Source organism: Hyaena hyaena, unplaced genomic scaffold (genome assembly GCF_003009895.1).
Source record: "Hyaena hyaena isolate Hyena2069 unplaced genomic scaffold, ASM300989v1 scaffold_497, whole genome shotgun sequence".
NCBI lineage: Eukaryota > Metazoa > Chordata > Mammalia > Carnivora > Hyaenidae > Hyaena > Hyaena hyaena.
In genome coordinates this window covers 632,450-654,759 of record NW_024081130.1, presented here as the reverse complement: position 1 = coordinate 654,759, position 22,310 = coordinate 632,450, and the positions used below count along the sequence as shown (strand labels likewise).

The window sequence follows — 22,310 nt, the reverse complement described above, 5'->3', positions numbered from 1 at the left end:
GGATCCAGCTGAAGAGTGGAGAGTAAGGAGTCGGTATGTTTTCATAGACACCTTTTGTTGACCCTAAATCCTTAAGGCTCCCCAGGCTCCTGCGTTCCCAGATGCCCTTGTGCAGAGTATATGCTTGCTGGGCACATGTGTTAACCAGGGAATTTGTGTGGAGGTATCGGTGTGGAGGGAGAGGGCAGGGATGTGTTTTCCCCTCCAATGTCCACCTCAATGTCAGACACCCTTTGCTGGGCCAGTTCATCTAGTGGACTACCATGCCCTGAAAGCAAAGTCACTACCAATGCCAAAGTCTTGCTTCAGCAAGAGCAGCTGTCAGGGACTGGGCAGAAATACAGACAGGGACCGTTCACTACGCAATTAGATGCTTCACACTTTCTTTAGCCACATGCACGACCAATTGAGAGGTATAGCCTAATGGTTCCATCAGGAAAACCTGATGGTTCTGAGCTAGGCTTGAAGTCAGCTCCATACTGGCTTGGGCAAGCAATTTAAGCTACCTGTGTCTCTCTGTTTCCTCATCCACAAAGACGTAATAAAAAACAGAACCAATTCCCCTAGGGTTGCTGTGAGAATTAAATAAGCTAATGGTGGGGCATTTGGGGGAGAGCCCAATGCTAGGACCATAAAATCCTCCTTAGCACCATCCCCTTCCCACAGCAGGCCTGGTAGGTGGTGGAGACTGAAATCCTGTGGGAGAAGGGAAAGACAGCAGCGGCAGGAGTAGATTGCAGGTTTCTGAAAATGAGGATTCTTTGTGTGGCACCCTAAGGACTCAGTGACAGCTAACCTGGCTGACATGCAGCAGGTGCTCAGGAAATACGAGTCAGGAAGGAAAAAGACTAACTTTCTTTCTGCCTCCCTGCCCCCCTGGGCACCAGCAGAAGAAGGAAGTGGTTTAGTCACTCTGTGTACGAGGAGCAAACCCGGAAGCGAAATCCGTGCAGCGACCCCCTGGCGACTCTCTGCTACAAACTCCCGTTCCCAGAAGTCACTCCATCGTGCGGACTCATCAGACTTCCAGCCTGATGTCTGACGGCAAGTTATGGTCAGTGGAGAGCGGGATAGGGATAAGCAGCCTCCCACAGACGCAGGGTGCCCCCGCAGACTCATTGAGCCCCTTGCTGAGGCCAGAGCACAATGGGGGCCTCTAGGGGACGGGGGAGTGGGGGAGCTGGGATTTGAAGTGACCATACAGAGTCACCCGAGTCACGGGCGGGGGGAGGAGGGGCGCAGTCTGGAAGACCAGGCACCCTCTTCCAGGCCCAGCAGTACCCCAGCCTCCCTGGTTCCCCTCGAGGAATTGGAGAACCCGAAGTTCATCGGTGCAGGCAGCTTCGGGGCGGTGTTCTGGGCAAGACACAGGACGTGGGATTTAGATGTGGCAGTCAAGATCATGAACAGGTAAGTGACCTGAGGAGCAGAGCTTCCTGGGGTCTGACCGAGAAGGGGGTACCCACTGTGCTGTGGGCCTGACTGGGGAAAAGAGGGATCTTCTAAGAGCAGAGCCTGACTCCAACTCTTTCCTCTTTCCTGGAGTGTAGGGAGACAATATCCAGGGAGGTGAAGGCCATGGCAAGTCTGCGTGGCCAGCATGTACTGCACCTGCTGGGGGTCACCGAGCAGCTAGAGTGGGAGTACATGCGCGGGCCGGCCCTGGTGACTCAATTCATGGAAAACGGTTCCCTGGTGAGGCTGCTGCAGCCCCGCTGTCCTCGGCCCTGGCCGTTCCTCTGTCGCGTGCTGCAGGAGTTGGTGCTGGGGATGTGTTATCTGCATAGCCAGAATCCCGTGCTTCTGCACCGGGACCTCAAGCCCTCCAACGTCCTGCTGGACTCAGACCTGCATGCCAAGGTCAGCCCATCCGTATCCCAGCCCAGCCTCTGGACACGGTCCTGTCTCAGAACTCTTCAAGCCCCACCCACTAGACACAGAGCCCGCTGCAGCTCTGTCTGCTGCATATTCTCAGCATATCCCCCTGGACACAGGGCTGCGCAAGTGTCAAAACCCACCCAGGAGTTTTAGCCCCTACCATACTGGTGTTTGAGACCCTGACCAACACGATCAGTTCCGCAGGCCCACCCACCAGTCCATCCAAAGACTCATGACTGACCTAGCTGAGGAGACTCAAACCTTGACCCAGCCCCATGAAGAGGGTACCCAGACCTCCAACCCAAGGGCCCTATTCCCCTAACCCTCAAATCCCCCTTTACAAGGCTGCACCTGCACCTTTTGGTGGGAGAGGAAATTCTGGAAGCTGCCGGACTCTGTCCATCCCCCTACCTTCTTCCTCTTCCCTCCCTTTCCAGCTGGCAGATTTTGGCCTATCAACATTTCAAGGAGGCTCAAGGTCTGAGGAGTTAGCCCTCGCCTACTTGGCCCCAGAGCTGTTGGCTGATGTAAACCAGAAAGCCTCCATGGCTAGTGATGTCTACAGGTAAGGTACCCACTCTAAACACACATTCCAAATTTCTCTACCTCTCTGGGTCCTTCTAGGGGACGGTATATGGGAAAGTAGCCTTGCCAGCAGTTTGCCCAAGCCTCAGCTTTGTGTTTCCTGCAGCTTCGGGATCCTAATGTGGGCAGTGCTAGCTGGACGAGAAGCTGAGAGTAAGACTCTAGGCGGACACGGGGATCCTTAACTCCAGGTGCCCTCCTCCTGCAAGCCTCCAAACCGTCTTCTTCCAGCTTACCTGCTCAGACTGCCCAACTTTCTCCCCACCTTGCCTTGGACTCCACTCCTTTCCCCTTTCCATGATGGAGCAAGTGGCCCCTCATACCCTGAATGTCTTCTCTTCACATCCTCCACCCCCACCCCAGTAGTGAGCCAGAAATCAGTGGTGCAGGAAGCAGTGTGTGAGAGGCAGATCCGCCCCCCCTTGACCAAGCTGCCCCAGCCGGGTCCCGAGACTCCTGGCTTGGAAGGACTGAAGGAGTTAATGCAGCACTGCTGGAGCCATGAGCCCAAGAACAGGCCCTCCTTCAAAGGTGAACTGGGAGCCAGGGTAGGCCTGGATCTGTCAGCAGGGGGCTTCTCCCTGGGAAATTCTGGTTCATCTGCTGCCCCACTCTGCCTTGTTTCTAGAATGCCGATCAAATACCGAGGAAGCCCTCAATCTGGTAAACAAGGAGATGGATGCCGCAGTCTCCACGGTGAGTGTCCAATGCCACCCCCAACCCCAGAGCGGAGCAAGGGTGGCACAACATGGCTCCCTTGGCCACCCAGTGTCTCCCCACTGACCACTGTTCTTTATGTATGCCTTAATCTTTGTCCCAACTCTCCCCACCTCACCGCTACATTCCCAGGTAATAGATTATGGACCAAGAGATTCTTCCCTTGGGTTTACACTGGCTTTCCCACCCCCATGCCCAGAAAGCTCCTCTTATCCTTGCAGGTGAAGAAGTTCCTGTCTGAGCACAGGGGCATCAACAGGATGTTGTCTGCCCCCAAGCCAGGCCCAGGAGGGACAGAAACGGATGAGCCTAGGGGAACCACAGGAAGCCTTGATTTCGTAGCCTCTGAAATGCTGAACAAACTAAATCTGAAGGAGTCCCCCAGCTGTGTTCCTAAGAAATGTACAAACCTTCCTGAGAGGATCAGGACACAGGGAGACAAGGTTCACCCTGCCCAGATAACAGGGATACCTTCAGATGCAACAGCCCCATCTCCCCAAACTCCAGAGACCTCACCTTTCAGAAATCATACCCCCAGCTCCAACTTGGCTCAGACCCCAGGTCCTGGACCCATAGGGAATCAGGTGAGACCCTGGCAGAACTAGAGGATGCACTAGGAATCCTCTGATCCCTGCCCCCCTTGCCAGGGAAAACTTGGGGCTCAGGGGAATACAGCAGGGGAACAGGGCCCATGACAGGGAACCTAAGAGAGCTGTGTTGTTCACAGGGGGCTACGAGACACAGCACCAACTGGCCAACCAGGGCACCAGGGCTAAATCCAATACCAGGTACCCACTCCACACTCCTTCCTTTCCCCTGCTTAATTCTTCCACCGGCTTCTTCCTCAAGATCGTATATAGAACCAGGGTACCTTGGGTAGCAGAGGAGAGAAAGAGCTAGTGGCCAACTACCCCAAACTTTTCATTTCATAAAATGAAGAAACTGACACCCACTGGGACTGGATCCCACTGAGGTCACACAGCAAAGCCTGGATTTGCCCTGGGCCTTCTGACTTTCCCCAGTACCAGCTCTGTGAACCCCTAACTTCCATCACTGCTATATTGGTCCGGAGGGCTCCGAGAAGAAAAGACCCAAATATCAGGGTCTCAGACATTAGTTGCCACTCTTGAGCTTCTGAAAATTCGGTTCTGAAGGGGGGGACAGGAAGGGGCAGGCCCAAGGCACACCTTCACACAGTCACAGGCGGGCCTACGGACCCCATACTTGCGTTTCCCCAGGATGGACACAAGGTGCCGCTGCCCCTCCACCCTGCTGCTCCTTATTTTGAGTTCCTCACTACTTAACCCTCCCACTAACACTCCAAATTTCTCTTAAAGGGCGGCCATCTGTTCTCATAAGTGACAGCCATGGGGTGCAGGTCGGAGACAACAACTACTTGGTTATACAAGGAGGAACTGCCTTGTCCACACCGAGCCTGCCACCTTGGGCCATGGGTAGAGGCTGGCAGCATGCCCCCCAGAAGTAGGTTGGAAAGAAGGGCCACAAGAACCCAGAAGCCTGGAGTGGGCTGCAGGGCCAGTACAAAGGAGGTTCTGAGCTACCCATTGAATTGAGGCAATCAACTGAGACTTTCTTTGAGGGCCATCTGGCCTGCAGCCAAACTGACTTTGTGTTATGCACAGAGGACTCAATAAACGTGGTGGATATTTTTAAGTTTATTTATTTTAAGAGAGAGAGAGATCATGAACAGGGGAGGGGCAGAGACAGAGGGAGAGAGAGAATCCCAAGCAGGCTCTGTACTGTCCGCACGCTCAGTGAGGGCTCTGTCCCACAAGATTATGACCTGAGCCACTATCAAAAGCCAGAAGCTTAACCAACTGAGCCACCCAGGCACCCCCACACATGGTAGATTTTTAACCAAAGCGGCCACACTTGGGAGGCTAATGCTTAGGCCAGGATCGGGCGGCTGAAGCACGGCAGGGAGGTGACACGAGGGAACCTGAGGCACTGCTGTCTAGCAGAGGCCGGAAGCGGGATGCTCAGGGCTGGGGGTGGGCAGTGTTGTGGCACACAAGGTCAGGGCCCAGCTGGCGGCAGGAAGGAATCCTGGAGGCCTGGCTCCTGGGGCTGCTCTAATCTCTGGGTGGAGCACTTCCTCTAGATCAGGGAGACCCCACCCTAAACCAAATTTCGGAGATAATCTCACTGTCCACTTTTCTTCTGGGCTCTGGAGACATCGCAGTGGGGTGTTGGGGAGAGGACTCTCCATAGGCATCCGCAGACCCCCAGTCTCTTGGAGGTCAGCCCGGGTACTTATTTCCCCTCCCTCCACGCAATTACTCATCACCTAAACTCACCTGCTCCTTGCTTCGGAGCCCTTTGACTCCCAGCTCCCTTTGACTCGGAGCTGGACCCCATGGGATCGTGGACAGTTCAGACTCGGCCACAGCCGCTTGTCCAGGCAGGAGTAGAGGAGAAGGCGCACCCTTTAATCCTGACTTAAATCCTAGCCCCCAGTCGCCCCCACATTCTTCCGTACATTCTCGCCAGCCTTCACTTCACTCCAACTGTCCTGGATTTTCCCCACGTCGAACGGTTCCACTCCGATTTCGATACTCGCTCTTCAGCCTGGCCTACCCCACCCCCTCGCATCTCCCACGGTCTGCATTCCCTTCTTGAGGCGGCTGAAGAGGGAAGGTGCCGGTGTTAGGGGAGACAATGAGGGAGGGAGGAGGCCTGGGGAGTCCGCCTCGGCACGGGAAGGGGCCGGGCAGTCCCATCGGGGGAAGTGGGAGGGGGGGCCCCCGGCGCTGGGAGGGAAGCGCCTGCCGCCTGGGGCTTGGAGCCACTAGCTTCTGGGGATCGGGACTCCGCGACCAGCTGTCCCGGGCTCCCTCCTCGGTCGTAACCCATCAGCTGTGGCAGGATCGCGGGCAGTGAGTTTTGGGGAAAGGGGGAACCCGAGGTCCTTTGCTTCAACCCCAAATCCCGTCCCACCCGGCGATGAGGCTCCTGCTAGGGCACCCCCGGCAGTCAGGGGTCGAGGGAGGAGGAGCGAGGGATAGGGCAGTCCCCTCACCGCCAACTGGGAAGAGGCTGAGAGGCCACAGGGAGTGCCTGGAAGATGGGAGCGCCGCGAGGTTGGGGAAACGGGATGCAAGTGGCTTGGACCCAGTGAGAGGGGCGCAGCTGGGGCCGGCTGGGGCCACGGGAGGTAACGCGGCCCCTGGCCCTCCGCAGCCCCAGGGTCCGCCCCCCGCCCGGGCGAAGCGGCGCGGGGCAGGGAAGACCATGGCCCGCCTCTTCAGTCCCCGGCCACCTCCCAGCGAAGACCTCTTCTACGAAACCTACTACAGCCTGAGCCAGCAGTACCCGCTGCTGCTGCTGCTGCTGGTGATCGTGCTCTGCGCGCTCCTGGCGCTGCTGGCTGTCGCCTCCGCCAGCGGCCGGGTGAGCGGGGAGGGGGGCGGCTCTGGTGCCGGGCGCCTTCTGGAGGGTCGTGGGAGGGTCGCTGCCTAGGGGGCGTTTTCGGAGTTAGGGCTCGGGAGGGGTCTTCTTTTCGACGTGCCTTCTTTGCTGGAACCCAGGGAAGTCTTACTAGGAAATGTAGTGACCCTGGACAAGTCACTCCACCTCTGAGGCCTCGTTTGCTGGGCTGCTGGGAGAAAGCTGAGCCCTGGGGGTGCTTCTAATTTCTCTCAGGGTACTGACCGGCCTTCCTAGCTTCTGTCATCTACTGGTTCTAGAGTAAATTCAACACCGGATTTTCCAATTTTCCAGAGGGGAAATTACTCTTGGCCTCGTGGGAATCCGTTGTTTCCTGGTTTTCTTTCTTTCACAGGGGTTGTGGGACAGTTGTACCCACAGTCTCCCAGAAGACACCCTCCCTCCCACTCACATTTAGTCCCAAAATAACCCCATTTCCAGTCCCTCTTTCTTTCTTTCTCTTTCTTTCTTTCTTTCTTTCTTTCTTTCTTTCTTTCTTTCTTTCTTTCTCTCTCTCTCTCTCTCTCTCTCTCTCTCTCTTTCTTTCTTTCTTCCGAAAGGGGGTCTTCAATTCCATTTCTGGAAATATTCTGCTCCAAGCTTTCTTTCCTCTTTTTGGAGGCAAGTTGGGAAAGCCACTAAACAGACCAATTCTTGCTGGTCTCGAAGTCCAGCAAGAGATGGGGACACGGGGCAGGGACAGTGGCTGGAGGCCTACACCCAGAGGTGGGTGGCAAAAGTGTAGTGCTGCCCCCTAGCCTAACAGGAGGGAGGTTCCAGGTGAGCTTTGCTGCTGGAGGGCTTCTGGGGGGGGGGGGGGGGTGGGGGTCTACTCCCAGACTTGTGCCCAGGGCAGGGAATCTCATGAGCAAATTGGCTCTTTGCTGAGTGCCTTCTGTAAGTAGGATTCTTTGCTTGCTTCAGGACCCCTGGCTGGTGCTCTAATTCCTATCTGACAGATGAGAAAGCTGAAGCTCAGAAAGGTCATAGATTCACAAATGGGCAGTAAAGGGTTCTGAGCCAGGGACTCTGGATAGAGGCCTAAAGCTCATACACCCCTGCAGCATGCAACCAAGATATTAGGTTGAACCGCATGTGACAGCAGACTCTATAGATTAAAAACAGATTATTGGCAACTTCCTATGGTTCACCCTACTATGAATGGCAAGCCTGTCTGTCTCCTTTTACTACTTGAGTTTGAGACACTTCTCAGAAGTGGCCTGGGGGACTGCCTGTTCTTCTTCAGTTTGGAGGAGCCCCCCATACTCTGCACTCCAGTCTTGCTGCAAGCACCCTCTCTTCACAGGAGCTAGCTTCAGACCCGGGCTTCCTGACCACTGTGCTGTGCGCGCTGGGCGGCTTCTCGCTGCTCCTGGGCCTGGCCTCCCGTGAGCAACGACTGCAGCGCTGGACACGTCCCCTATCGGGCCTCGTATGGGCAGCGCTTCTCGGGCTAGGCCATGGCTTCCTGTTCACTGGGGGCCTGGTGAGCGCCTGGGACCAGGTGAGAGGCATGGCCAGTGGAGTAAGGGGCAGAGGACACCCAGACCAAGAGCAGGGAGCAGCCCATCGTCAGGGCTGGCATAAGCCAGCAGCTTCCGGTGCCTTCCCGCCCCCAGGTGTCCTTTTTCCTCTTCATCATCTTCACCGTGTATGCCATGTTGCCCTTGGGCATGCGGGATGCCGCCGCTGCGGGCCTTGCCTCGTCGCTCTCCCACCTGCTGGTCCTTGGGCTATACCTCGGGCCTCAGCCAGACTCGCGGCCGGCCCTGCTACCGCAGGTGAGCACACGCATAGCATGGGTTGTGCCCAGGGCTGGCACACTGCCCGCCTTTGGTTCCTCTGAGCATCCACCAACCGCTAACCCAGCTGTGACTCCAGGGCGGGGCACCACACTAAGCACAGAGTACAAACACAGACACACCCAGATGGTGTGCTTATGGAGCGGGTACACCAGTGCAGCACGATGCCTGCGGACAGCAGAAGAGGCCTCTGGGTCCGGGAGCAAGGGAGCTCACCAGAGGACCATAGTAGTGGGGACAGATGTGAATAATGGAACCTTCACAGAGAATGTGAAAATTGTAACTTGAGTAGTTTTGTGCTGCAGGGGTGAGGGTGGGGGTAGATAGTGGAGTAGTATTCCAGGCAGAGGAAACATGAGCAAGGGTTTCTAGACCTAAGAGGCCATGTTGGCGCACAGCCAAGTCTAGAGCAAGAGTACTGGGGGGAGGAGAAGCGCCCCCTACAGACACCACAGTGTAGCGCCAATTGCCTGGAAATTCTTGGGCCTCTGTGGAGTCCTCCTCAACCCTCTTGGAGACCAACTCCAGCTACACACTAAACTACTCCCACCGCCACCCGTGGCCAGCATCCTCTGAGGTTGACCTTCACCCACAGCTGGCAGCAAACGCGGTGTTGTTCCTGTGCGGAAACGTGGCAGGGGCGTACCACAAGGCGCTGATGGAGCGCGCGCTGCGCGCCACCTTCCGCGAAGCACTTCGTTCGCTGCACTCACGTCGGCGGCTGGACACCGAGAAGAAACACCAGGTTCGCTGGGCCTGGGAGGCTGGGAGAGACTGAGGTGTGGAAAGGAGTTGTTTATATCATTCAACTGGGCCCCGTTGCAAGTCGAATGGTTTTGGACAGGTCGCTTACCCTTCTCTTTCCTCCTTGGTAAAATGTGGCTATCGCCCGTGTTGATAAGTTGTGTTAAGTCTCAGACAAACTGAAGCTTGTGAAAGCACTTTTATGATACTAAACAAAGAACTCTAATTCTGGCATTGGTGCTGGGAGTTCAGTCCCTAAAGATGATTAGTGCAGGATGGGGTGCTGGGGCCCAGTTCTATGTGATGGGAAGGATCTTGGGGGAGTATTTTGGGGTACACCTAGTGGGACTGGGGAAGTGCTGGGTTCCTAGGTCGTTGGGAGTCTGGGACTCCTGGCTTTAGGTTGCAAGAGGGTTGGTGTTCATGGTGACCTCCTCCAGGAACACCTTCTCTTGTCCATCCTTCCTGCCTACTTGGCCCGGGAGATGAAGGCAGAGATCATGGCACGGCTGCAGGCTGGACAGGGGTCACGGCCAGAGAGCACCAACAACTTCCACAGCCTCTATGTCAAGAGGCACCAGGGAGTCAGGTATGAGAAAGGATGGCTGCAGGGAAGGGGGGGCCATGGGCTGAGATCTGGGCCCCACTGACACAGTCTGCCCTGGCCAGTGTGCTGTATGCTGACATCGTGGGCTTCACCCGGCTGGCCAGTGAGTGCTCCCCTAAGGAGTTGGTGCTCATGCTCAACGAGCTCTTTGGCAAGTTCGACCAGATCGCCAAGGTCAGAGGGGGCCTCCCTCCCCACCCAGGGATCTTCAAGTGCCCCACCCTGGAGAGCCCCTTCCAAGGGAAACTCTTGCCACCTCAGATCCCAGTCCCACATCAGAGCCCATGTATTCCAGTGGAAGATATTCCATTGGAAGTAGGAAACCCCCTCAAACAACCCCAGCCATGGAGCTGCTCACCACACACCTCAGACATGGAAGAGACTTCGCAACATTTCCACAAATGTCCCAACCGCGACACCCCCAGATATGCTCGGAGCCCTAGTATAGGTGTCTCTGGACACGACAGCCAAATCTAGGGGGATTTTCAGGTGTTCTAACCTTAGGGAGCCCTTCCAAGGGAAATATCTGCTCTGTGTAAGCTCAGTCCAGTCCAGCCACCTGTTTAGACCCCCAGGGATGCCCCCAGCAAACCTAATCTTGGGGGTCACCCAGAAAACCTCAGTCTTGAGACGAACTTTCATATGCTCAAATCCAAATATACCCTCCACATGCCAGAGCTGGGAGAGAGCCACAGACCTCAGCCAGCCCCATAGCAAGTTAAGAGAGTCAGTCCCTAGATCTGACCCCGGAGACTCCCAGCCTCAGAAGTTCTTCAGGAATGCCACATTTGCTCCCACTTCCCAGCTCCCTCGTGCCTCTGGCCTCTAACCAGGTGCCCCCTCCCCCTGCACACACACACACTCCCAGGAGCATGAATGCATGCGGATCAAGATCCTGGGAGACTGTTACTACTGTGTCTCTGGGCTACCGCTCTCCCTGCCAGACCACGCCATCAACTGCGTGCGCATGGGGCTGGACATGTGCCGGGCCATCAGGTCAGCTCAGGTGGACGGGCAGGAGGGGTACCAGGGATGGATGTTGGGGAGGAGCAGGCAGGGTAGTGGAAGTCCTCTTGGAGGGAGGGAGGGGTGTGGCATGGGTACAGATGAAGGCAGCATTCAGACTGTCCCCTACATACCCCACACAGGAAACTCCGGAGAGCCACTGGTGTGGACATCAACATGCGTGTGGGCGTGCATTCAGGCAGTGTGCTCTGCGGAGTCATTGGGCTGCAGAAGTGGCAGTATGATGTCTGGTCCCATGACGTCACACTGGCCAACCACATGGAGGCGGGTGGCGTACCAGGGTGAGATGTGGAGCTGCCGGAGGCCACGGGAGGAAACCATCCGGGCCTCCTACATGCTGCCATCCTGTTTGCAGTTTCCTAAAATGAGCACAATCCCACGTGGGGCTTAAGGAGATCCTGGCGTGCAGGGAGACGGGTCGGGAGATACCTCCTTAGCATAGGGCCTTGCTTAAAGTCAGACCTCCAGGAAGGCTCCTTGAAAGAAGTGAGAGGTTTGCAGGCTCTCCCTCCTGACTCGCACTGCCCCCTCCTTCCAGACGAGTACATATTACAGGGGCTACCCTGGCCCTGCTGGCAGGGGCTTATGCTGTGGAAGATGCAGCCATGGAACACCGGGACCCATACCTTCGGGAGCTAGGGGAGCCTACCTACCTAGTCATCGACCCCCGGGTAAAAGCCCAGCCTGGACCCCATGGGCTGGCCCATCCTAACCACCCACAGCCGACAGGCCTGATCTCTTCTCCTACACCAGAGATTGAATTCCTGGGTCCCAGTGTGTGCGTCAAGGGGGAGGAGACACAACCTTCCAAGAGGTGTGGGGAGACTGTGGAAGGCGTTTGTGAAATTGACTCTCAGCCCTCCTATGCCCCAGGCTGAGGAGGAGGATGAGAAGGGCACTGCGGGAGGGTTGCTGTCCTCTCTCGAGGGCCCCAAGATGCGTCCGTCCCTGCTGATGACCCGCTACCTGGAGTCCTGGGGCGCCGCCAAGCCTTTTGCCCATCTGAGCCACCTAGAGAGCCCTGTGTCTACCTCCACCCCTCTCCCGGTAAGTGCGCCTCCACTGCGAGCCCTAGCACTTACATAATCCTACCCACTGCCCCTCCCAACCTCCCCCCACTCCCGTCCAGTGAGTCACTTGATATCCTAAGGTCCTGAACTGTCTGATTGCCCCAGTCACTGGTTTGGGCCTTTCCTTGCCCTTCTTTCCAGAGAAAGAGCAAAGGTCACTGCCCTCTGAGCTCACCTGAGATGCAAAATCCTATAGACACCATGTCCACTGTTCCCCAAACTCCACTCAGGAAGCCCCTTCCCTCAGTACCCCAAAGAAACAGACCACACTTCCTCCTGACTCTGAAGCCAGTGCTCACACCCAGTCCTACTGGGAAATGTCTCTGTTTTTTTTTTAAAGGTTTTATTTTTTTATTTTTTATTTATTTCTAGGAGAGAGAGAGAGACAGCGTGAGCAGGGGAGGGTCAGAGAGAGAGGGAGTCACAGACTGAAACAGGCTCCAGGCTCTGAGCTGGCAGTCAGCACAGAGCCCGACGCGGGGCTTGAACCCACGAACTGCGAGATCATGACCCAAGCGAAAGTCGGACGCTTAACCGACTAAGCCACCCAGGCGCCCCGGAAATGTCTCTGTTGAACTCCATTCCTGAGACTGCACACTCTCTTTTTTAATTCCCACTAGGATTGGGAAGGCAAATCAGTTGTTGCCCTTATTCTCCAACATTTATACAAGGATAAAAACAAGGTGACAGTGAAAATCCCACGTGGCCTTGAAGGAAGTCACCCGGAGCAGGCAGGAGTTGGGGAGGGAGGGAAGAGAGGAAGCCAGGGCTTGGTTGGCAGACCTCATGCCTAGCACCTTCAGGTAATCATGACCCCTAGCTGGTGGAGGAGCCTGGATCTCTCCCACCACCTGGCTCTTTGTGTCGGTGCTTGGTGACAAGCAGCTAGAACCAGTTCATACAGGGACTGAGGCTGTGTCCCCAAAGGCTTGCCCCAGGATTAGTTTCCTCAGCCTGCTCTTCATTTTCTCTGATCTTGCCAAAACCTTCCTAGCCACTTTCTGCAGCTCTTCCTCTCTGAATCTTCTCTACCGGGCAGACCCACTTGGATATATGGATGACTTCAGAGCACCCTTTCTGTGTTCTATCTCCCCTCCCCACCCACCCAGCTGGAAAGCAGTCCAGAGATCCGTGAAACACTGTGGCGTGGGGGGACATTGGCAGCAGTGTTTTAGGAGAATACCTAATTCCAAGCCTTAACATAGGGTACGGGAGAGGTCAGAAGGGCTAAGTGGGCAGGAGGGAAAGGAAGAAAGAATCCAAGACCCTGTTGCAGGATGGAGGCGGAGTGGAGGGTGGACTTTGCTGGGAGCCCAGGAACTGTGAGACAATGTTGGGTGCAATCCTCATGGTGAGATGGCCCCTAGTACCCATGCCAGACCTCCCCAAAACCTCGCAGGCTAAGAAGCGTCAAGGTGGAGAAGTAGGAACTCCTGGTTCAAGAGCATCTCTCAACTCAGGACCTCACCAGCCCAGAAATTCACTTCCAAGCCCGTGAAGTGCCAGGCTCTCAGTCAAATGTTAGAAATCCTGAAAATCATGTCAGCTTACACTTAAACAATGGGGAGCTCTGGGGTGGCGGGGCAGTGTTGGTGCTAGTATGTTCCATCCATCCATCCACCATCCATCCATCCATCCATCCATCCATCCATCCATCCCTTCCACACTTTTAAAGCACCTACTATGTGGCAGGCACCTAGGCTAGTTCTTGAGAAGACAGAAATAAATAAGTTGTTTTCCCTGCCTTCCAAAAACATAGTCATTGAACAAGGTGGAGAGGCAGGTAGGTAGTTTGAAAACAGGCTCAGACCTGGATGCGTAGATGAGCTCATACCTAGAACACACCTCTTAATCTCCCTTTTCCTCCCCGCTCCCTCTCCCATATACCAGGTTTTGGTTTGGGGGAATGATGAGGCCCCCTGTGACCCTGCTTCCTTCACATGAGCTGGGGGGGCAGAAAAGAACAGTCACAGACTCCTGGCCCTGGACAGTGGCCATTGACTCCGCTCTCTTCCTTGGGGCTTGTCTCACCCACTTTACTTGCCTGCGTGTTTTCGTATGCTTGCGCACAGGGCGCATTTGTTTTGGTCCAGAAAAGAATGACTGTGACCAGGTTTGTCTCTCTTCCTTCTTCTTTCCCTTTCTTATAGATGTTTTGTCTTCTGCCCCCACCACTTCCCAGCTCAGCCTGACCACAAGCGAGTCAGAATTTTCTGCGCTGTCACTTCAGTTTAAACCAAGGACTTTTTGGCATGCTGGGATGATAAGGAACATCCCGCTTTGGGGATTTGTTCAGTCCTTAGGGAAGATGACAGCCACTCAAGCCTGCAGAAGTTACAGGGTTGCCTCACAGGTGGTAGAGACTGAGGAAATAAAAGTATAAAGACCCTGGGTGTATAAAGAGTCCAGAAGAAACTTTTTTTTTTAAGCTTTTTTTTTTTTTTTTTTAAGAGAGACAGAGAAAGTACAATCAGGGAAGGGGCAGAGAGAGAGGGGTATGGAGGATCCAAAGCGGACTCTACACTGACAGCAGAGACCCCGATGTGGGGCTTGAACCCACAAACCATGAGATCATAACCTGAGCTGAAGTCAGACTCTTAAACGACTGAGCCACCCAGGCGCCCCGAGTCCAGAAGAGACTTTAAAGAATAAATGTGGTTTGATCCTTCCCTGAAGGGCAGACGGGATTTGATGGAGAGAGGAAGTTATTTGAGGCAGAGAAAACCGTCATGTCAAATGCTCAAGGGAAAGGCCATGTGTCGATATGGAATGCCTCATTGCAGAGAGGCTTCGAGGATGCTCAGCATTGCCTCATCTCCCTCTTTGCTGTGTTCTCCCAACAGGAGAAGGCTCTGGCCTCCTTCAGCCCCCAGTGGAGCCTGGACCGGTGAGGAGGCCCCAGGGCGACCTGTCCCCATCCTTCCCGGGGGGCTGCTCCTGCTTCACCCAGATACCTCGAGGGTCTCCTGTGGTGACAGGCTGGGCTCTCACTGCGCAGGAGCCGTACCTCCCGGGGCCTAGATGACGACCTGGACACTGGGGATGCCAAGTTCTTCCAGGTCATCGAACAGCTCAACTCTCAGAAGTATGGAGAACAGAAGAGGACTGGGAGGGGTTGGGAGCTGGGCTTCTGCGGTACAGGAGGGATGAGCTCCCCTGATGACCCAGAGGGAAGTGGGGGGGGGGCTTCCCTCCTCTACTCCAGGAAAACACGCCCCTGACCACGCCTCCACCCCACCCCACCCTGCTCTTTCCTCTCCGGGGCTCATGGTCCCCCACCTCCCACCAGACAGTGGAGGCAGTCAAAGGACTTCAACCCCCTGACACTGTACTTCAGAAGGAAGGAACTGGAGAAAGAGGTGGGCTGGGGTGGGTGGGTGGGTGGCCGTGGGGAGGAGGCAAGCCCTGTGGTCCCACCTCACCTCCCGGGTCTGCTCAGTTTGTGATCTTGGGGGTGAGGGGCTTGTATTTCTCTCCAAACAGCTGTCACCCTGTAGACTGAATTACTAGGTGGGGATGGGAGGGAGGAGGGCAGTTCCTTGGAGAACCAGTAGAGTCTACCTGAGACTGAACTGGATGGTGGGTGGGGAGGCTGAGACACCCGTTCTTGCCTGGAACTGACACCTCCGAGGTGATGGGCAGCCCTGGTGGCCCCTGTTTCCACACTGACCCCTACTGACCCCTTCCCTTCCAGTACCGACTCTCTGCACTCCCCGCTTTCAAATACTATGCAGCCTGCACCTTCCTGGTTTTTCTTTCCAATTTCGTCATCCAGATGCTGGTGACAAACAGGTGAGAGCCCCAGGCAAGAGGGGCCCTGATTCTCATATACAGACTTTTTGATCCTCGACCCACACTTTCTTCCTTTACCCACTTCCCCTTGGGTTCGGGCACTGACCCACAGAGGAAATATGTGTTCTGGGGAAACAACGATAATCGTAGCCTTCATTTCACTATCATACATCCTGTGGACTTTCTACATAACCAAGCACTTTCACATTCCTGTCTTTCGATTCTAACAACTTTTCTATGAAGCAGGTTCCGTTTTCATTGAGAAGCCCAAATCTCACAGCAAATGAGCTTAGAAAGTAGGTCCTTGTTTTCAGTCCATGGCTAGGAGGGGCTGCAGGGACTTGTTCAACATTCAGCCAGGTAGAGGAGCTTTGGCCTGAGGACCCAGAGACTGGCCTGATGTGGCCTCGACCCCTTTGTGAGCCCTCTGCCCTCTTCCAGTATTGTCTCCACCTTAGTAGTCCCTGCCCTACCCCACCACTGCCCTAGACCCTCTGCTCTCCCGGAGCATCAACAGGCAATGTCTTTTATCCGCCCAGTGCCCACTGGCGGCGAGTTCAGATCCCCAGGATCCCTCCCCCCACGTCTCCCAACTGGGTTGCACAGCACCCTCCCAGCACAGAGAGCCAATTCTGACCCTTCAAGGCCTCACTCTTGTCTCCCTTTAGGCCCCCAGCTCTGGCCATCACCTATAGCATCACCTTCCTCCTCTTCCTCCTCCTCCTCTTCGTCTGCTTCTCAGAGCACCTGACGGTGAGGTGGGCTCGGGGGTGGAAGTGGTGAGCTGGGCCCTCACTGTGACCTAGGTGCCCCAGCCCCACGCCTACGATTCCTGTGCTCCTTCCGCAGAGGTGTGTCTTGAAAGGCCCCAAGATGCTGCACTGGCTGCCAGCCCTGTCTGGCTTGGTGGCCACACGGCCTGGACTGCGAGTTGCCCTGGGCACGACTACCATCCTACTGGTTTTCGTGATGGCCATTCCCAGCCTGGTGAGGGCAGTGGGGGCCCTGTGCACCCCCATCAGGGCGTATTCGAGCTGTCAGAAGCTAAAAGGGGACCCCTGGGATTTGGGAGGACAGCCAGACTAAGGCCAGGGGATTCTGGCGATGTTGGACAAGTATAAAAGAAAAAAATTAATCTGCCACCTGGGCATATCTTTTCTAAGGAGGCAGATTGTCACTGCCTAGCTCACTCGCTATGGTCTTATAGCTGAATTTGGCTGAGTTTTCAGAATTTCTTTTGTTTTAATTTTTTTAACGTTTATTGATTATTTTTGAGAGACAGAGTGTGGGTGGGGGAGGGACAGAAACCGAGAAAAGGAGACAGAATCTGAGCTGTGCTGAGAGCTCAGAGCCCAACACAGGGCTTGGAACCCACAAACCGCAAGATCATGACCTGAGCCAAAGTCAGACACTTAACCAACTGAGCCACCCAAAGGCCCCTGAGTTTTCAGGACTTATAATCATTCTTAGAATTCTATCCCTGAAAGATACCTTAGGAATCATGCCCCAGCCAAGTCACGGAAGAGGAAGCTGAGGCCCAGAGAGGTTAAGTGGCTGGCAAGAGATCACACAGCCAGCCAGGATCTGTGGCAGACTAGTGTTCAGGACACCCGCTCCTCCCATCCCTGACCCCCCAGTGAAGACCCTCCCCCGCTAAGCCTCCCTCACCACGCAGGAATAGCAGAATCCACCCCTGTGGAGGAGTCTCCCTGACCTATCCCTAAGTCAGCTGAAACTCAGGGAAGCTGCTTGTCCACCTCAGCTCTTCACCTCCTTCTGCAGTTCTTCTTACCGGCAGCATCAAACTGCCCTTTCTGGGCTTCCAATGTGTCCTCCATGGCTTTCAACAACTCCTGGGAGCTCCCTGGGTCCCTGCCTCTCATCAGCATCCCGGTGAGTGTTCCTCACAGCCCTGAATCTCTCTCTCCACAGCCTTCCTGGGCCCCTCCCCCACCTCCTTAGTCCAACATTCCATTTTGTGGATTGGGACAGACATATATCAGACTTGGGGTGTGTGTGTGTGTGTGTGTGTGTGTGCATGACACCACCTACTCCCCAGGTAGGTCGTGGGCCCTGGGGAGGGGCAGGACCCCCGGCATATTCTCCCACCTCTAGCTGTGGGATATGCCCCACCCCTTGACCACCCTGCTTGGCCCACAGTACTCTATGCACTGCTGCGTGCTGGGGTTCCTGTCCTGCTCCCTCTTTCTGCACATGAGCTTCGAGCTGAAGTTGCTGCTGCTCCTGCTGTGGCTGGGGGCCTCCTGCTCCCTCTTCCTGCACTCCCACGCCTGGCTGTCCGACTGCCTCATCGCCCGCCTCTATCCGGATCCCCTGGACTCCAGGTGTGCATGGCCACTGGACAGAGGTGCTCAGGCCCCCGGGGAGCAGAGTGGAGCTGTCCTCACCTCCCTGACCTGAACCATCCATGCACAGGGCAAAGGCGGAGGGTGGCTGAGGGCTACATGGGCACTGGGGGTAGGGAGGAGGCCATCGGGAAGGTGCAGGGCAGGGACAATCCTGATCTGTGGCCTCCTCAGGCCAGGGGTGCTGAAGGAGCCCAAACTGATGGGAGCTATCTCCTTCTTCATCTTCTTCTTCACCCTCCTTGTCCTGGCTCGGCAGGTAAGTCACCCAGCTCAGCCCTCCAGGGCCTCCCTTTGAAGGGTGAGGTGGGGAGATCCCCCATATTTGTGACTCGGTCTCTCTTCCACTCTTTCCCTCAATCTTACGCCTTCATGGTGGAGCCCAAATGGTATGCCCACTGGAAGTTTCTAAAGCGAACCTTCCTGCTCCTTTTCTTTCTCCTTCACTCTCGAAGGGAGGTGGCTTCAAATTCTCCCTCCCTCATCCCTCCCACCCCAAACCTAGGAAAAGCACCCATAAGAAAGGATCTGCTGCCAGTTCTGTCTACCCTAGTTTGAATCTATTTTCAGGGTAGCCTCCCCAGTGCACCTTGAGCCTTCTCTCTAGACTGGGGGGAGAGGGAGTGGTTTAGACATCAAGGAATGGGGGAGGGGAGAAAACACAGGAGCTGAGGTTTCCCTTGTACTGGGTCTCCCGTTGGGCCCCTGCGACCCTGCCAGAATGAGTATTACTGCCGCCTGGACTTCCTGTGGAAGAAGAAGCTGCGGCAGGAGCAGGAGGAGACAGAGACCATGGAGAACCTGACAAGGCTGCTGTTGGAGAATGTGCTCCCTGCACACGTGGCCCCCCAGTTCATTGGCCAGAACCGGCGCAATGAGGTGACTCCTCACCCCTGACTCCTCAGCCCCAGATGCCACAGGGACTAATTTTGGATGAAAACCTTGACCCTTGGCCCACCCTCTCTGGACTCCCCCACAGTAGTTAAGTGGCCACTCAAATCTCTGTCTCTGTCAAGTAGGTGCCTGACATTTTCACTAGCTCTTAGGCTTTGTCTGCTGAGCATAGAGCCTCTGCGCTCCAAGTTCTCACTTACAAGGAGCATCCTCTCCAACTCATGGCCACTCCATACCTTCCAGAAGCTTCTTCGAGTGTTGATGGGAGCTGTGTAGAAGACACAGTCCACCCATCTCTCTGGACCTGCACTATCCAGAATGGTAGCCATTAGCCATGTGTGGCCATTTGAATTTAAATGAATTAAAATAGAAAATTCAGTTCCTCAGTTTCACTGGCCACATTTCAAGGATCTAACAGCTGCTTAGGGCTAGTGGCTGCCGTATTGGACATCACATATGTAGAACTTCCATCACCACAGGGTTTTCCATCGGAAGATGCTAATCTACATCCTCAAACATCTCACCGTAGAACATCAGAAGGTCGCCCACATAGTTGCACCATTTTATTTTTAGCACCACCACGTCACCGTGTCTGCTGTGGAAATGCTCTTGGTCCATCTTGAGGGATATTTTTAAAAAATAGGCCAGGGGCTACTTCACAGCTTCCTGCCACCACTGCTTGCTCTCTGCTCTCAAGATCAGCCATAGGTCTATGTCTCCTGGCTCCTTCTCATACAGACACTGAGAAACTTGTCACTGCTCCTGATTCTAGCTTCACACTGGCTACTAGAAAGCTCAGAGCAAGAATTTGGGACTAACAAGGACTTTGTGGCACCCAGTTTTGTGAACTGACTTCAAATCTGATTCCGCCTTTACTATCTTACCTTTATTTCCCCTTTGTCCCCTTTTCCCTATTATTTTATCTTCTAAATTGTAGCCATCTTTATAAGCTGACTTAGCTGACGTAACACCTTTCAGCAATGAGGTATGATAGAAAGATGATTCCCACTGACAGGATCCAAACCCCTGTCTCTCCTGGATTCATAATGAGACCCAATCTTTGACTCCCAAGTCACACATCCTTGGGGTAACCTGGCCCTCCCACTTTCCCTCCTTTCTGATCCTTCTTAAATAGAGGGATAGGAAGGGCGCCTGAGTGGCTCAGTCAGTTAAGCGTCCGACTTCGGCTCAGGTCATGATCTTGCGGTTTGTGGGTTTGAGCCCCATGTCGGGCTCTGTGCTGACAGCTAGCTCAGACCCTGGAAACTGTTTCAGATTTTGTATCTCCCTCTCTCTCTGACCCTCCCCTGCTCATGCTCTCTCTCTCTCTCTCTCTCTCAGAAATAAATAAAACATTTTTAAAAATAGAGGGATAGGAATATGGACACGGGGAGGAGGGCCCATGCAGACCCAGAAGGGGGAAGAACGTGGCTTGCTCCCTCATCCCAGCCTCCCACCCTCCAGGACCTCTACCACCAGTCCTACGAGTGTGTCTGTGTCCTGTTCGCCTCAGTTCCAGACTTTAAGGAGTTTTACTCCGAGTCCAACATCAACCACGAGGGTCTAGAGTGTCTGCGGCTGCTCAATGAGATAATTGCTGACTTTGATGAGGTGACAACTCCACGGGTCCCCCAGACTCTTCGTCCTGGATACTAGAATTTCCCACCAATCCCTCCTGACAATTTAGTCTCCAGCCAGGGGCCCATCCCCCTCTCCCCTGGCCCTGCCACTCCTCCTCCCACCCCCTAGCTCTCTGGCAACTCTGTCCACTAACCACTCTGCCTCCTGCCACCATCCCTGACCCCACAACCTAGTCCTTTAGTGTCCAAAAGCCTGGGGCTGGGCTTCTGAGAGGGAGGCGGGAGAGAGCAAGAAAGACTGGGGATCCAGGGACACAGCTTCCTTTCTGTACAGCTGCTCTCAAAGCCCAAGTTTAGTGGGGTGGAGAAGATCAAAACCATCGGCAGCACCTACATGGCAGCTACAGGCTTAAATGCCACCTCCGGACAGGACGCACAACAGGTACAGCATCCCTTCTTTACCAGCCTTTGTCTGGGCTCTCACTGGTGGATCCTCATTGACCCATCCTGGTGGGCCATTCCATTGCTAGGATGCTGAGCGAAGCTGCAGCCACCTTGGCACCATGGTGGAGTTTGCAGTGGCCCTTGGATCAAAGCTGGACGTCATCAATAAGCACTCATTCAACAACTTCCGCCTGCGTGTGGGTGAGGCTCCTCCCTTGCAGGGGCAGTCTGGAACCTCCTCCTCACCTTCCCAAGCTCTGGCGCCCTCAAGTTCTTTGAGCTAGCTGCTTGCCAGCTCACCCCTGGACCCCCTCCAGCCTCACCCCTGGGGATGGAGCATGAAGCTGCTGGGCCGGGAGCTCTGAGGCTCAGCAACCCCTTCACTAAGCCACACCCCTCCAGACCCACACTCCTTTCCTCTAAGGCCTCCAAGCCCTTCACCCTAATTCCTGGAGTGTCCTCTTCCCTTCTCCCTCCTCAAATCTGCCTGCCCAGGGCCCCTCCTTACACCTCTTGTCAGGGTTGAACCATGGACCTGTAGTGGCTGGAGTGATAGGGGCCCAGAAACCTCAATATGACATCTGGGGCAACACAGTGAATGTGGCCAGCCGCATGGAGAGTACAGGAGTTCTGGGCAAGATCCAGGCAAGGAGGCCACATTGGAGGGGTGGTGGGATAAGGATAGGGCTGCCCCCACACTCCTGACTCACACCCTTTCAATCCCAGGTGACTGAAGAGACAGCCCGGGTGCTGCAGTCCTTAGGCTATACCTGCTACAGCCGGGGTGTCATCAAGGTTAAAGGCAAAGGGCAGCTCTGCACCTACTTTCTGAACACAGATTTGATACGAACTGGACCTCCCTCGGCCACTCTGGGCTGAGACCCCCATCCATCCTGAGATCCTCAATAAAAAGACTCTGGTATGACCAGAGCCAATTGGTGTCAGAAGCTTCTGGTGTAGCTGCAGATCACCTTCTCCTTGCCTCTCAGCAGGATGCTTCTTCCCAAGCTAAATTGAGTGTTTGTGTGTATGCAAGGTGATCATGACTGTGCTGGAGAAGAGTGATTCGTTTTCACAAGCTCAAGAAGAGGACTGCCTCAACCTCCCTGCCTGGTTCCAGTACTTTGTACACCTTGGAAGCATAAAGAAATTTAGCTACGTGACTCAAAATAGCAATTCGTCTTTTCCTGCTCCCCACCCACAAATATTGGGAAAGAATAGCTAGGAGCATGTCACTTGACTTTTATTCATTCAATATACACTAAATAAGCACTTTTTATGTGCTTACTATACAGCATGGATGAGAGGCTTAGGAGATGATCTGTCAGATCCCTCCCTGTTTCAGCTGCTATTGTCAA

At 54.9% G+C, this 22,310-nt stretch overlaps 2 protein-coding genes across 3 annotated transcripts; both read left to right on the top strand.

Annotated features, from left to right (window-relative positions):
• Positions 1-923: 923 nt before the first annotated feature.
• On the top strand, positions 924-4,869 carry RIPK3 (receptor interacting serine/threonine kinase 3). Of its 2 annotated transcripts, none has more exons than XM_039254655.1 (10): positions 924-1,054; positions 1,307-1,410; positions 1,551-1,860; positions 2,316-2,443; positions 2,570-2,616; positions 2,827-2,994; positions 3,092-3,159; positions 3,402-3,764; positions 3,908-3,968; positions 4,518-4,869. In XM_039254655.1, the coding sequence occupies exons 1-10, from the start codon at positions 1,052-1,054 to the stop codon at positions 4,664-4,666; spliced, it is 1,401 nt and encodes a 466-aa protein (XP_039110586.1). In that variant the 5' UTR covers positions 924-1,051; the 3' UTR covers positions 4,667-4,869. The 2 variants fall into 2 exon arrangements, with proteins under 2 accessions (XP_039110586.1, XP_039110585.1); XM_039254654.1 differs by having other exon boundaries at positions 1,270-1,410.
• Positions 4,870-5,960: 1,091 nt separating this feature from the next.
• On the top strand, positions 5,961-22,122 carry ADCY4 (adenylate cyclase 4). Its single transcript, XM_039254690.1, has 26 exons — positions 5,961-6,077; positions 6,382-6,591; positions 7,934-8,131; positions 8,247-8,408; positions 9,025-9,174; positions 9,614-9,762; positions 9,843-9,954; positions 10,649-10,776; positions 10,929-11,087; positions 11,345-11,477; positions 11,680-11,853; positions 14,720-14,763; positions 14,875-14,961; positions 15,166-15,235; positions 15,571-15,668; positions 16,337-16,421; positions 16,518-16,655; positions 17,451-17,561; positions 17,829-18,013; positions 18,209-18,293; positions 18,755-18,913; positions 20,393-20,539; positions 20,843-20,950; positions 21,039-21,153; positions 21,473-21,597; positions 21,679-22,122. The coding sequence occupies exons 2-26, from the start codon at positions 6,433-6,435 to the stop codon at positions 21,829-21,831; spliced, it is 3,234 nt and encodes a 1,077-aa protein (XP_039110621.1). The 5' UTR covers positions 5,961-6,077; positions 6,382-6,432; the 3' UTR covers positions 21,832-22,122.
• Positions 22,123-22,310: the final 188 nt, after the last annotated feature.

Excerpts from the sequence above, each read along its gene's own strand:
- RIPK3 (XM_039254654.1), top strand. The coding sequence starts at position 1,035 with ATGTCTGACGGCAAGTTATG. Across the intron at positions 2,617-2,826 it reads AGCTGGACGAGAAGCTGAGA|TAGTGAGCCAGAAATCAGTG; the intron begins GTAAGACTCTAG and ends CCCCCACCCCAG. Across the intron at positions 3,765-3,907 it reads CTGGACCCATAGGGAATCAG|GGGGCTACGAGACACAGCAC; the intron begins GTGAGACCCTGG and ends TGTTGTTCACAG.
- ADCY4 (XM_039254690.1), top strand. The coding sequence starts at position 6,433 with ATGGCCCGCCTCTTCAGTCCCCGGCCACCTCCCAGCGAAGACCTCTTC. Across the intron at positions 9,955-10,648 it reads AGTTCGACCAGATCGCCAAG|GAGCATGAATGCATGCGGAT; the intron begins GTCAGAGGGGGC and ends ACACACTCCCAG. Across the intron at positions 20,540-20,842 it reads TAATTGCTGACTTTGATGAG|CTGCTCTCAAAGCCCAAGTT; the intron begins GTGACAACTCCA and ends CTTTCTGTACAG.